Source organism: Eleutherodactylus coqui, chromosome 7 (assembly GCF_035609145.1).
Source record: "Eleutherodactylus coqui strain aEleCoq1 chromosome 7, aEleCoq1.hap1, whole genome shotgun sequence".
In the NCBI taxonomy this organism is placed as follows: Eukaryota; Metazoa; Chordata; class Amphibia; order Anura; family Eleutherodactylidae; genus Eleutherodactylus; species Eleutherodactylus coqui.
In genome coordinates, this window is record NC_089843.1 from 100560632 (window position 1) to 100574184 (window position 13553).

Sequence of the window (13553 nt, forward strand, 5' to 3'; positions counted from 1 at the left end):
TGTTATAACTGCGTATGATGCTATATAAACACGGGCACACACCATGCCCACTGTCTGCCCTGTGTAGTAACTGCAGATGATGCTATATAAACACGGGCACACACCATGCCCACTGTCTGCCCTGTGTAGTAACTGCTGCCCCACCTAACCAACACACACACACACACACACACACACACAAAAAAACATTTTCCAAAAAGTTAGTCAAGTTTAAAGGGGTGCTCCAGCCTGAGGCATTGCCAGTGGTAGATGATGAATACTAGATCAGCGGGGTCTCGGTGATCGGACACCCAGAGGTGCAGCTCTCCATTCAATGTCTATCGCACTGACTGGAGGTCCCTCACTGCTGCACATACATCACCCACCAGCGCTGCCTGCAGAGCCGAGCAGACGTCCAGCACATTACATACACAGCGGTGACTGCCATTACCAGACGTGCTGCAGGCCTCAGTACATGTCACCTCCCGGCTGCAGGCCCCTCGGGATACACAGCACCGAGCACTCACTCGTCATCCCGGGGACACAGCCCTGTCCCTACTCTGTCAGCTGATCCAGCCGCAAAGCCTGCTGGGAGCGCCCGCTGTCGCCATGTTTACATCGGGCATAATATTTCCGTGTTTTATTATTTTTTCCCTCTTACATATTGTTTTTAAAACACAGAGAGATGCAGTAATGTATATCTCACAGCTCTCCAAGAAAAGGATGGTTTATGCTCTATAAGACTCGTGCCGAGTACACGTTTCCCTGAACAAAGATGTCCGCTAATGTGTGACGCGAATTGATGAGGTAAAGGTTGTGATGGCACGGCGCATGCGCAATGCATGCTCCGTGAGTTGGAGGAGCTGTAGGTGTTGGAGGAGCTGAAGGAGCTGAGGAGTAACCCCGATGTGGTAGGAGCAACTGCGCGTCCTGACAGCATGGCTGCCAACGAGGACCAGGAGGTGGGTAGCCGGAACTGCCTCCTTGCACACAGGGCATATACTGGGCACCTGCCATTACAGGAGGGGGTTGTGTTGTCAGCAGTGCTTATCACTGGCACTGTGCTTGTGATAATGGGGCATGAGATGCCATGTTGGCACTGTCAGGGGTGTGTGCAGTACCTGGCAGTGTTGTCCCAGTGCTGACAGGTATCAGGGCGCTCCCTGCAGGTATATAATACAGGTGTAGTCTGCGCTCACGTTCTGCTGACAGCGCCAAGCGGTGAATGTGGGGAGCCGCGCCAATGAGTCCTTAGTCTGATGATTCCTATGATCAGTAAATCTGGGGGGAAACAACCTAAAGACTTAATTGTACAAGTCTGAGTGCCAATACAGTGACTCCAGCCCGGGTCTGTAGGGGGCGTCCAACGGGGCAGAACATACTGCGGAATGGCCGCAGCGCAAAAACTCCATTGGTACGGAATTTGACACGGTTTTTGATGCAGAATTTGCTGCATTTACGGTCCCGTTTGATTAAGTTGTTTCCGCACTGAAAATCCAGTCCTATAATTGTGGATCCAGAATCGGCTCCGCGGGTCAATTTCCGTGCAGATTTTGGGCTGTTTTTTTTTTCTCTTTCTACAGTGTGTGGATGAGATTTTGAAAATCTCCTCCGCTTCGCTGCTGTAAATACTACAGATTTTCCATGTTGAGGGTCCTCACGGAAAATACATGGTGAATCCACCCTGTGTGAACATGCCCCAAGGATAACCCATGAACATGCCATGGAGGGCTAGGCCTCTAAGACAGAGCGGTCAGGGCGCCCGTGGCGATCCCCGCAGAGCGGTCAGGGCGCCCGTGGCGATCCCCGCAGAGCGGTCAGGGCGCCCGTGGCGATCCCCGCAGAGCGGTCAGGGCGCCCGTGGCGATCCCCGCAGAGCGGTCAGGGCGCCCGTGGCGATCCCCGCAGAGCGGTCAGGGCGCCCGTGGCGATCCCCGCAGAGCGGTCAGGGCGCCCGTGGCGATCCCCGCAGAGCGGTCAGGGCGCCCGTGGCGATCCCCGCAGAGCGGTCAGGGCGCCCGTGGCGATCCCCGCAGAGCGGTCAGGGCGCCCGTGGCGATCCCCGCAGAGCGGTCAGGGCGCCCGTGGCGATCCCCGCAGAGCGGTCAGGGCGCCCGTGGCGATCCCCGCAGAGCGGTCAGGGCGCGCGTGGCGATCCCCGCAGAGCGGTCAGGGCGCGCGTGGCGATCCCCGCAGAGCGGTCAGGGCGCGCGTGGCGATCCCCGCAGAGCCGGTCAGCGCGCGCGTGGCGATCCCCGCAGAGCCGGTCAGCACAAGTACCTACAATCAGCTTCTTCAGCAGGATAATACATACTGCAAAGATTCTTCAGGAAAGAGGTCAAAGTGCTGACTTGGCCTCCAGTTTTCCTAGATCTCCGACCCGGCATCTGTGGGAAAGTCAATCGATGACTACTCCACCTCACAACTCAGATCAGAGCTGCTTTGGCAGGAAATGGGGTCCTACACAATGTTAGGCAGGTGGTCTTAAACCTGATCGGAATATCTATCTTTGAGCTCCTCATGGATTGGGTTCAGGGGTAAAGCCTTGCTTCTAATGGATCACAGAGCCGTGTGTCCATTGTGTTATTTTGAGGTCCTATCAGTTGATGTCTGAGCGTTGGCACACCAAGAACGGTTTTGACAAGTGGCGTCTTATACTCTATTTACAGACCAAAGATACCTGCGCTTACATGTAGGAGGCATCATACAAAGAACGTGCAGTGTGTCTGCAGGCAGCATTGCCAAGTGCTTGTATCCTAAAAGTGCTCCTATACATTAGACTCAAGTCGATAAAAAAGGACGATTTCAACCAAAGCGATCGTTCATTGGGTGTAATTTTACAATGAACATTTGTTTTAGCAACCCAATGACTGGCTGCCATCCTTTGGAAAGAAGTCAGCCAGGTTTAAAATCTTTGTAGCCAGGTCGGTCGTCCATGAACGATTTTCCTTTGAAAGAACGTTCCCTTGTTGGTCACCCAGTTTCCTTGAATGCATATGGCCACTTTGAACAACTGTTCTGGTCAATATGGACTGAATCGTGTACGACCGCATCCGCAAAACAGTCGTTCACCATCAACTTTAATGTGTACATTCATCTTCAGTTTGAGGTTTACATGAAAGACGAAAATGTGTGAGTGATAGAACCAGTAAAACTATTTACTAAACACATAGGGCTGGACTAGTACATTACAGGTACAGCCCCCCCGATCACAAGAATGAGGTGGGCTGGTCCCTCATTCACTGTTGCGGTGTAGTGACCCCTCAATTGAATCTCATGGGATATACCAAAACTGCTAAGTGTGCATTGGTAACACGATATATGCTTTCTTTTTTTGGAGTTGTTTTTGTATATACTTTTTTACTATCCTGCTCATTTTGCCTTTCAGATGGAGCTAGAAGCTCTTCGCTCTATCTACGAAGGAGATGACTGCTTTAAGGAGCTTGGGCCTACCGTTTTCCAGTATCGGGTAATACGGTTTTTCATTTACATGCATATTGTTAGTTGTGCCTTGATATTGAAATCATCGCCTATGAAGCCAAAGCTTTTTTGCAAGTTGTAGTAACAAAAGGTAAAATCTTTCCAAACTCCGATTCAGTTTATATTTGACATCTAGAAAGTGAAAAGATTTGATAAAGAGAAAAAGGTTTTACTTTCTCCTGCTTTAATCTCCTATAGGTCGGTGACGTTGGGGACCTCAAAGCCTTTCTTGTTGAAATAGCGTGGCCAGAATCCTACCCTGAAACTGCACCCAACATATCCATGAATGCGTTTTTTAACAATCAAATGTAAGTGTTCTCGCGTCCAGTTGTGTTGTTATGGTATTGTTGCTCTTTTTATGCATTTGTATGTCTTATTTAGTTGTCAAGCTGTGAAAAAGGGCATCGTAAATAAGTTACAGGAGCAGGTGGAGGCCAACCTCGGTACATCAATGACGTACACTTTATTTGAATATGCCAAAGACAATAAGGAAGAATTAATGGAGCATCATCAACCATTCAGCAACAGTACGGTAAGGGTTAAACACTGTTCTTTTTAATTTAAAAAAAAAAATGGATAGGGACGAGAGGGAATGAAGCTAGGATAGCAAATGTCTGTTAAATGTTTGTCTAGAGTATGGGAGCAATTGTTAAGCCTGCTATATACACAAAGCACCATAATTCTACATTGGCATGGGTTAAAGTACCAGGATTACTAGACGTACATTTGCGGCAGGCGGTGTTTAAGCAATTAATAAACTTTTGTATTTGACAAGCTTCTTCATGTTATAGTGTATGGCTTCCTGCACAGAGGTGGAAATTCCGCGGCGGGATTTCCCGCAGATTTTTGCTGCTGCCATAGGATTGCATTAGAAAATGCAACCCTATGCACACAGTCGCGATTTGTCCACGTGAAAACATGTGCAGAAAACAAATCGCGGCATGTTCTATTTCTGTGCGGGTCTCGCAGAGGCCTGCACAGAAACGAGACTAGGGATGGGCTGGCTCCACTCTGCACATGCACCGTCTGGCCGGCAGCCGGCGCGTAGCAGAGATGGGAGATGCCAGGAGCGGGTGAGCCGCAGGTCTCTGCAGGGGCACGGATCCACATCCCACTGCGAGTATTCTCACAGCGGGATCCGACCCGGCGGTCTGCAGGCGGCCTATATGTGCTTTGTTATATATTTTACTTTAATGTTCTCCTTATGCTGTCATTACACACTATAACTCGTGATATTTGGGTATACAAAGTGAAGTCAAAGGTGGTGGGTGCATTAGGCTGGACTTATTAGTGCATTTATGTCAGATTTCAAACAGGGTTTTTTTTTTTTTTAAAGCCCTTAAATCTTTTTTTTTGCAATGTGCAAAGCTTAAACATTGTCAGGGAACGTGTGCAGAGCTTCACAGTGCGCGTCATGCAATACATTCTCTAGGATGTTATACTACGTCTTTCAGCTATTGGCATATCATCTTCAATGTAAGAAAAAAATTGATGTTTGTTTTTTTGGGGCTTTTTTTTTTCCTAGACCTTATTAGGAAATGACAGCACAGTAGAATCAACAAACACAACTCAATCTAGTAAGAAAAAAGACAAAAAGGAGCAGTTGACGAAAGCACAAAAGAGAAAATTGGCGGACAAAACGGGTGAGTTACATGGAGATATACAAAAATGATTGGGACCGCTGGCTTCTATGTTGTGACAGAGAAGTAGTTCAGTTCTTTTCCCCACATTCACCAATACAGTGTTCAGGCTTCATGACTTCCATTTACTCCCTATTTACACCCTGACTAGTTAAAGTACCGTATATTCCGGTGTATAAGGCGACGGGGCATATAAGACGACCCCCCAACTGTCACCTTATACGCCGGGAATACAGTGGAGCAAAAAAAAAAAATCAGTACTCGCCTCCCCTGGCGTTCTGCGGTGCCGCTGCAGGCTGTCGCTCCCTCCTGGTCCCCGGCAGAGCATTGCTTTCTGGACGCAGGGCCATCAGCCAATCACAGCCATTCAATGACATCATTGAATGGCTGTGATTGGCTAAAACACACGTGCCTTCAGCCAATCACAATCATTCAATGATGTCATTGAATGGCTGTGATTGGCTGACGGCGTGTGTTAGCCAATCACAGTATTAGCTTTCTGGAGGCGGGGATTTCAAGCCCTGCGTCCAGAAAGCAATGCTCTGCCGGGGACCAGGAGGGAGCGACAGCCTGCAGCAGCGCCGCAGAACGCCGGGGGAGGTGAGTAATGATTTTTTTTTTGACACTTTCTTTTTTTTTTTTTTGTATTACCGGCGTATAAGACGACCCCTGACTTCAGAGCAGATTTTTCGGGGTTCAAAAGTTGTCTTATACGCCGGTATATACGGTAACAGCCCTGAAAAGAGTGAACCCGACTTTCATCCTTGCCCTGTTGAAGAGTTTTTACCACTAACCACATTTGTTTCCTATCTACTGGATAGAGAATAAATGTCTGATCCCTTCAGGTTCCAATGCTGGGACCAACAACAATCCCAGGATCTTTGAATCCTCAATTTGAATCTTTGAATTGAATCCTCCATTAAAGTAGAGCTCTGGTCCACAAGTCTGACCACTGCTCTATTGACTCTATGGAACAAAGGCAACTTGCTGAGCGCATTGATCTCTCTGTCTCAGAGAAATGAATGGAAGGGTGATCACGTGAGCGCACCGCTGCTCCATTTTCATGGAGGATTTATGTTGCACAGATCTCGCGATCGCTGGGGTTCCAGCGGTCAGACCTCCAGCAATAAGGCATTTATTCTCTATGCTGATTGTTCAATGATTCACATAGGTTTGTGAAACACTGAACAATTAGTGAACCAGAACTGCAGGATTCTAAACGGGCTGCCCGAGCGTGAACGAACTGGTGATGACGTCCTCAGCTCATTCGCTTGGACAAACGAGAATCCCAAGATTCTCGGCCCATGATAAAGAGGCATAAGTCTCAATAGAAGATCTAACAGTGAGGCTGGACTGACGAATAAGTCCTTCTACATGTATAGATAATTTGTCTGTGCTAATGAGCATTTTGCTCATCACTCTTTCCCTCCTTGTACACAGTCTGCCCTGTAGGGACCAGTGAGATGATTGTTCATCCCCATACAGCTGTCATTAATAGGCTGCACATCTTCCCATTTACACGGAGAAATGTGCAGCTGACCAGCGGATAGTTTTATGCTCTCCTCAGGTGACGAATGAGTGTTTGCTCGATCATCAGCTGATCATTCGTCCTTTTACATAGCCCAATTGTCAAGCAAATGAGGGTTTGTAGGAATGTTCGCGCCTAATAAGTGGCCTGTGTAAAATGACCTTTAGTTTCCCTCTGCTCTCTCCTCTCCTGCACGTTCTTATCAGCTAAGTTATCACCACAACAAAGTTGCTGATAAGAACCTGCAGGAAAGGAGAGAAAGACAAAAAAATAAGCAGGCAGTCCAGCCTCAGCGACCAATCTCCTATTGAGAAGACTTGGGTGCTAACCATACTGGCTTTTCTTCTATCATTTTCATGTACGGACTACAGAAGTGGCCTGACCACAAATCTCCAGACCCAAACTTGGAGCCTCATACGCATATGATGCTCTGAGTTCGGGGTTTGGGACACACTTCGGATGTCCGTATGTGAAACGTATGGAAGAAAAGCCAGTGTGATAAGCTGCTTATACTGCACTGTTTATATACAGTGATATGTAGAAGCTGCAGAAGACGAAACACTGTAAAAGTCTCAAACGCTATTGCAAAAATAATTGTCAGCTCCAAATACATGCGTGTAAGTGAAAAGCTGTGCATAGGCTTTTTAAGCCCTAGTAGCTCTGTAGGGCTTTGCTGTTTCAAGGGGCAATGAAGGAGGTGGGATGATGAATAGAGATGAGTGAGCGTGCTCGTTTAAGCCTGCTACTCGAGCGAGTAGCAGTCTTTTCGAGTAACTGTGTACTCGCCAGAGCAGCATGCGGGGGGCAATCGGGGGAAGAGAGATCTCTGTCTGTCTCTCTGTCTGTCTCTCTGTCTGTCTCTCTGTCTGTCTCTCTGTCTGTCTCTGTCTGTCTCTGTCTCTCAAGCCTGCTGCTCCGACGAGTACACGGTTACTCGAAAAGACTGCTACTCGCTTGAGTAGCAGGCTTAAACGAGCACGCTCACTCATCTCTAAGGCCTCATGCCCACGGGGAAAATCAGATCCGCTGCAGATTTGTACCGCGGATTTGGGCTGCGGATGCAGTGAGGATGCACTGTAATTGTCTTTTACTTTTCATGCGGGAGATCAATTGAGCTATGTGCTCTATAAGCTCCTGCACGCGTGATCCGCACCTAAATGGAGCATGTCCATTTTTTTTCATGCTCCAGAAATTTTTAAAATCACTTTTATTGACCATCCGCAGGTATTTATCTACCCGCGGGTGGTCAATGCATTCCTATGGGGCGCGGATCCGCGTGCGTGAAAAACGCTGCGGATTTTAATTCTTAATTTGCCCGTGGACATGAGGCCTAATGATGAACTGTCCAACAAAGGTAAGATTACAAAGAAAGCATTAGGATGTTTTAGTCCCAAAATTGTACAAAGATCAAAGCAGGTAGATGAGATTTGGGGGTTTTAGCTGTTTAAGAGCAGCTTGAGTCAGGCCATTTTGGCTTTATACATGATTTTTACTGCATTTTGACTATTTCACACCAAGTGAATCACCAGCTTAAATGTTTTATTTTTAAGAAGAAACTTACCTGTAGAAACTCTGCTATATCCACCTGTCCATCTACAAGGGTATACAGTGCATGGGATCTCTCCCATGGTTACAGGTTACTGAGGTGCTCTGAATACCAAGGGATCTTTATACCACTGATGACAAACACAATTCTTTATACATTTTAGACCACAAGGGAGAACTACCACGTGGATGGAACTGGGTTGATGTCATTAAGGTAAGTCTTAACTACCTAGCGATATATGTTGAATTGTAAAATATATCATTTTAATGTGTTCTTTTTTTCTTTTTTTTAATCCATGCTGTTATTCACCTGGTGGGATCTGCGTTTTTTAACATATTACTAGCATGTAAGTATCGATTTAATTCAAAATCACTAATCCTGTAACTACTAATGTTCAGGGCAATGTGCACCGTTTTAAAACATTTTTGCTTTGCTTCAGTGCTTTGAAAATAAAACCAAAAGTTGAAGTTAAAAGATGAGTTGATTGGTACATAAGTCTGCAGTGCGCCCTCACTGCCTCGTAAGGTGTCAGTCCAGGCTGCACAACTACATTTTGTTTCTACTTTTTGATGTGAGGGTGGTCATTGCCACATGCCAATCCTTATATACAGTGTTTTCCCCTAAAATAGGACCTATCCCGATGGTTTTCAGGGGAGGCTTGAAATCTAAAAAAAAAAATAAGACCTAGCTAACCTGCTGTGAAAAAAAAATCAATACTCACCTGCTCCGCAGCGTCCCGATGCCTTGCGATGGTCTCCGGCAGCGCTGCAGCAAACTGCAGTGTCCTCTCACCAGCAAGAAGCTGATATGTCAGAAGGAGAGAACACTGAAGTTTTTCCGCAGTGCTGCCAGAGACCGTCAAAAATAAGACACTGCCTCTTTTGGGGCAAAAATTAATATAAGACAGTGTCTTATTTTCGGGGAAACATGGTAGTAAAAAGTTATGTCCACCAAAGAGTACCAAAAATTAAGTAACTTATTTTACATTGATCCTGAGTAACGGCTTATCCCAGAGATATGTTCACCAACCTCATTCATATTGGAGTCCATGCCTAAGCATCCCTGGAAGCTTAACTGAGCTCCTACAATTCGGTGGGGCTATTAGTCTTTTGGCATCAGGTTACCATGCAAGTACAGTTGTGGGCTAAACAAATAAATACAGAAACATCCCACTAAGTGAGAGGACTCTACAGAACCCACTGCGAAGAAGGAAAACTGATAAAACAGTGGAGAATTTCTCGTGTACAACCACCCACATGTACATTTTGTAGACTGTTAATCCTCAGAGTAAGCTCGATTCAGTCATATAGAGTCAGAAAGGTATGCTGGGAGATTTTAGTTCTGCAGCCTGAAAAACTGTAAATGCAACTCCGGACCATAATTCGAATTGTAACTTGGGATCAGAAGAGGCTAAATAATGTAATTTACAAAGTTACCCACCTCTTCTTTAGGTTCAAAACCGTCTCGGATCACTTTCGGGAAGCAGTGATCCTCCGCTGCAGGTGACAGTCACGGTGGAGGATCGTGGAGTGTCTTCCATTGTTTTTAATGGGGAGACCTTGCATCGCACTCATGTGCACATAGCACACTGTGCAATGCTGCCGCCGACTCCATTGAAAACGATGGGCAAGGGCATGCCTCAAAAAAATAGGCGTGCCGAAAATAAATTGCTCATGTGTATGACTTCATTCAAAAGAATGGGGTTCATATATGAATGACCTGATTGGTTTTTATGGGCATTAGAACCCTTTTCTGTTCTAGTTTTGATAAATCTTCCACAGTGGGTTTCAGACTGATTTCAGTGCTTAAAGGGGTTGTCTCGAGGAAGCAGTGAATTTTTTTTTTTTGCCCAGTCCCCCTAATTAAGCATACATTACTAAGCCCCCCTGTAAATGACTTTTCTAGCTGGTTTGTACTTACAGTTCCAGCGTTTCAGCAACTTATAAAAATTTTCCCAAGATGGCCGCCGGCTCTTTTCCCATCGCTTGCTGTAGCCCGACGTGCGCGCTCCCGAGACGCTACCAGCTGTGTCTCCCTGACAACCAGACGCCCCGCAGCCGCCGACCGGACCCCTGGATTGAACGCGGCCGACCACGGCACACAGTCACCCACCGCCAGGCAGCAGGTAACCGGCGCAGCCCCCCCCCCCGGCCCAGCGGCAGCCCCCCCCCGGCCCATCACTTACCTGGGCGGCAGGACGGCGGGATAGCTGGGCGGCTTCTCGGGACAGCTGGGCGGCTCTGCCCCTTCCTCTAAGAGAGGATGGTACAGAATGGCCGCTCCAGCGCGCTCCCGAGCAGTGACAGCTCGTCTGCGCATGCGCAGAAGAGCTGTAGCAGCGAGCACACTGAAGCGGCTCGTGCTGAAAGGAGAAGACCGGACTGCGCAAGCGCGTCTAAAAAAGCAAGCTGCCAGCGAATTTAGACGGAACCATGGAGACGAGGACGCTAGCAACGGAGCAGGTAAGTGAATAACTTCTGTATGGCTCATATTTAATGCACGATGTATATTACAAAGTGCATTAATATGGCCATACAGAAGTGTATAACCCCACTTGCTGCCGCGGGACAACCCCTTTAAAGCTTATGAACCCCTTTTGAGGGCAAATTTTTTTTCACTTTAATGCATGTATATTGGGCTGATCATTTTTGTAATAGTTTTGAACTATTTTACACCATTTGTCTTCTGCAGCTTCTACATATCACTGTACATAGACACTGCTGTTTAAAAGGCTTTTCTGGGACAATAGTTTATTGCTGGGATTCCATCACTCAGGATCCCCAGTAATCAGTTGATCGTCCGACCTGCTATCATTGTCGTTAGACATCGTCATTGGAGTCAGAGCAGGAAGTCTCAGCAGCGGCTTCACTCCCATTGAAATCAATGGGAGTTAAGCTTCCTATTGCACTTCCGGCTCCACATTGAGGTCCGAGTCTGAGGATAGATCGTTAATAGTATTTGCCCAGAAACTTCTTTAAATCTCAGTAGGAGATCCAAGTGCTGGTGTGAGGCTATGCTTCTCTCTGCCTCTCTCTCTCCTAAAGATTTTCGTTGCCTAATCTATAACCAACAACATTTCTTTGTTTGGTCATAAAGTAGCTGAGAAAAACTGCAAGAGTGAAGAGGAAATGGTTCTGTAGGTCCAGCACACTGATGGATCTCCTAGTGAGACTTGGATTGCAGTAGTAGCTACAGAAGACAAATGGGGCAAAATTTTTAAAAAAATCCTATTGCAAAAAAGATTGTCAGCCCGAGATACATGCCTTTTAAGTGAAAAAATCTATTTTAGCCCCCAAAGGTGTCCGTAGATCTTAAAGAATGTGAGTTGCTGATAGAAGCAGATATGCATAACAAAGGGCCATTTTGGGAGGAGTGCAGACATGGGTCCACTGTCTGAGGATGAAGCCTGAGAGTATCCTTCCATATGAGAGACAAGTTTATTGGTCTGCAGAAATACATTTTTTCCAAGCATGCAATAAATATTTGATCGTCGCCTCTTCTCTGCTGGTTATTTAAAGAGTAAGATTTCCTCATCTGTGTCTTATTTCCTGTTACAGTTGTCTAAAACTGGCCACCATGAAGAAGACTAGAAATCCTGAAGAGTCTTTTTAATAGCCAACTGCAGTTTATCTTCTGGACGGTTTTTCTTATTTTACTTTGGTTATTTATTAAACATGCTACATTTTATAAGAGAAGCCCCTTTTGTAGGCTAACTGTTTAATAAAGCTGTGCCGTGCTCTTGTAACGTCACTTGTATTCTTTTCAGACGGGTATTTGCCTCATTTTATGAGTCTGTGAACAGACGCTGAATAATTTGTAAGACTAATGAGAGACATATTGAACAGGTAATAATCGATCCGTATCAATAAGGTCACTGGGTCTATTTTAGAATACAGTAAAAGGGGCAATCTGGTTCAGACATAACCTTGTAAAATGCTGTGTTGCCCTACATACTGTTACCCATAGCACATAGCTCCTGCTCTGCAGGATTCAGCATGTCCATGGCAATGGTTACAAACAGTGCTGTAGTGAAAATAAGCATTCATGTACAGCCTGCCGCCTTTGTTCTGCTTGTCATTGGGTAATCTAACACAACCTGACAACCCCTTTACAGGCTAGAACACCTTTTGGGCTGACGATCTGTTTTGCAATATGGTTTAATTCAAAATTTTGGTTAGTTTTGTCTTTTGCAGCTTCTGCATATCACTATGTAGACACTGTATTCTGAGTCTCGATAGATCAGCCAGTGAGGCTGGACTTAATAGCTTATACCCATTTAGATGGGACGAGCTGTCGGGCAAATGATGCTTGCTTCTGTACTGTTACATAGGAGCGAGTATCACTGGCACCGCTGAAAGCACTGCCGGCATGGAGGCGGAGCAGGCTGGGGAGCGTCACCCCCCCCCCCCCCCCAATCTCCCTCTGCCCATCTCTATTCACGTTAAACATACAGTAGTTCAGAAGTGAATGACTGCTGTTTTAAACTGAACAGCTTGTCCTCCTTCAGTTTTTTGCATGCAGAAATTGAACGACGGAACAATTCTTGTTCACTTGCTGCATGCGTTTACACTGGACGACTAGTGAGAGTACAGGAGCTTGAACGACTCTCAACGAATGGTCCCGTGTAAATGGGCTTTTAGTTTTCACCCCTTATCTCACTTCTCCTGCACCTTTTGATTATTTATCACTACAACAAAGATAAATTTTGTTGTGATCCTAAATAAACTGCTAAGAACATGCAGGTTAGGAAAGAGCATAAGCCATCAGCGCTAAGGTCGTCAGCGCTCGTGCCGAGCATTTACATAGAAAGTCTTGCTCCTAGATCGTGGACTTAGGTATTATGGAGGGGGGTCATGGGTCGATCCTGCTACATATAATGTGGGTGCCGGCTGTTTCTTACAGCCGACACCCACCTGCAACAGCTCCAATAAGCAGTGCCACTCATTGGAGCTGTTAACCCTTTAAATTCCTCGACCGATGTTCAGAGGTCTTGCATTGTCCCCTGCGATAAGATGGCGGGTTGCCGTGTTTTTGCCATGGCATCCCAGGGCCCTTCTGAAAGGCCCCAGGGCTGCCATGGCAGATTACCTATCAAGGCATGCCTGTGTCATGGCTTGATAGATTGCCTGTCAAATTGCAGTATAATGTAATGCTATGGCATTACAGCATACTGCAGGAACGATCAAACTATCGCAAGTTCTTGTCCCCTGTGGGGACTAGGCAAAACTGTAAAAATTAGTTTTAAAAAGTTGTATTGATTTTAATAAAAGGTATTAAGTTTACGAAAAAAAAATGGCCATATTTATGATTAGTATCGCTGTATCTGTAAAAGTCCAAACTATTAGGGTAACGCATTATTTACCCTTCACTGTCAACGTCG

General features: G+C 46.2%; 2 protein-coding genes across 4 annotated transcripts in view; one reads left to right on the top strand and one right to left on the bottom strand.

Annotated features, from left to right (window-relative positions):
* The window catches only part of TRAPPC11 (trafficking protein particle complex subunit 11), a 34661-nt gene extending 34107 nt beyond the window's left edge, over positions 1–554 (bottom strand). For 2 of the 3 annotated variants that reach the window (XM_066573483.1, XM_066573481.1), the window contains exon 1: positions 431–554. The gene's annotated coding sequence lies outside the window, so the exon portion shown is untranslated. Of the gene's footprint in view, positions 1–410 lie in introns of all 3 variants that reach the window. The other variant, XM_066573482.1, reaches the window with a different exon arrangement.
* Positions 555–804: 250 nt separating this feature from the next.
* RWDD4 (RWD domain containing 4) lies at positions 805–11938 on the top strand. The gene is made up of 7 exons (XM_066573486.1): positions 805–941; positions 3368–3448; positions 3658–3767; positions 3841–3991; positions 4985–5102; positions 8337–8519; positions 11731–11938. Exons 1-6 carry the CDS (start codon positions 918–920, stop codon positions 8423–8425), a joined length of 573 nt encoding a protein of 190 aa, XP_066429583.1. The 5' UTR covers positions 805–917; the 3' UTR covers positions 8426–8519; positions 11731–11938.
* Positions 11939–13553: the final 1615 nt, after the last annotated feature.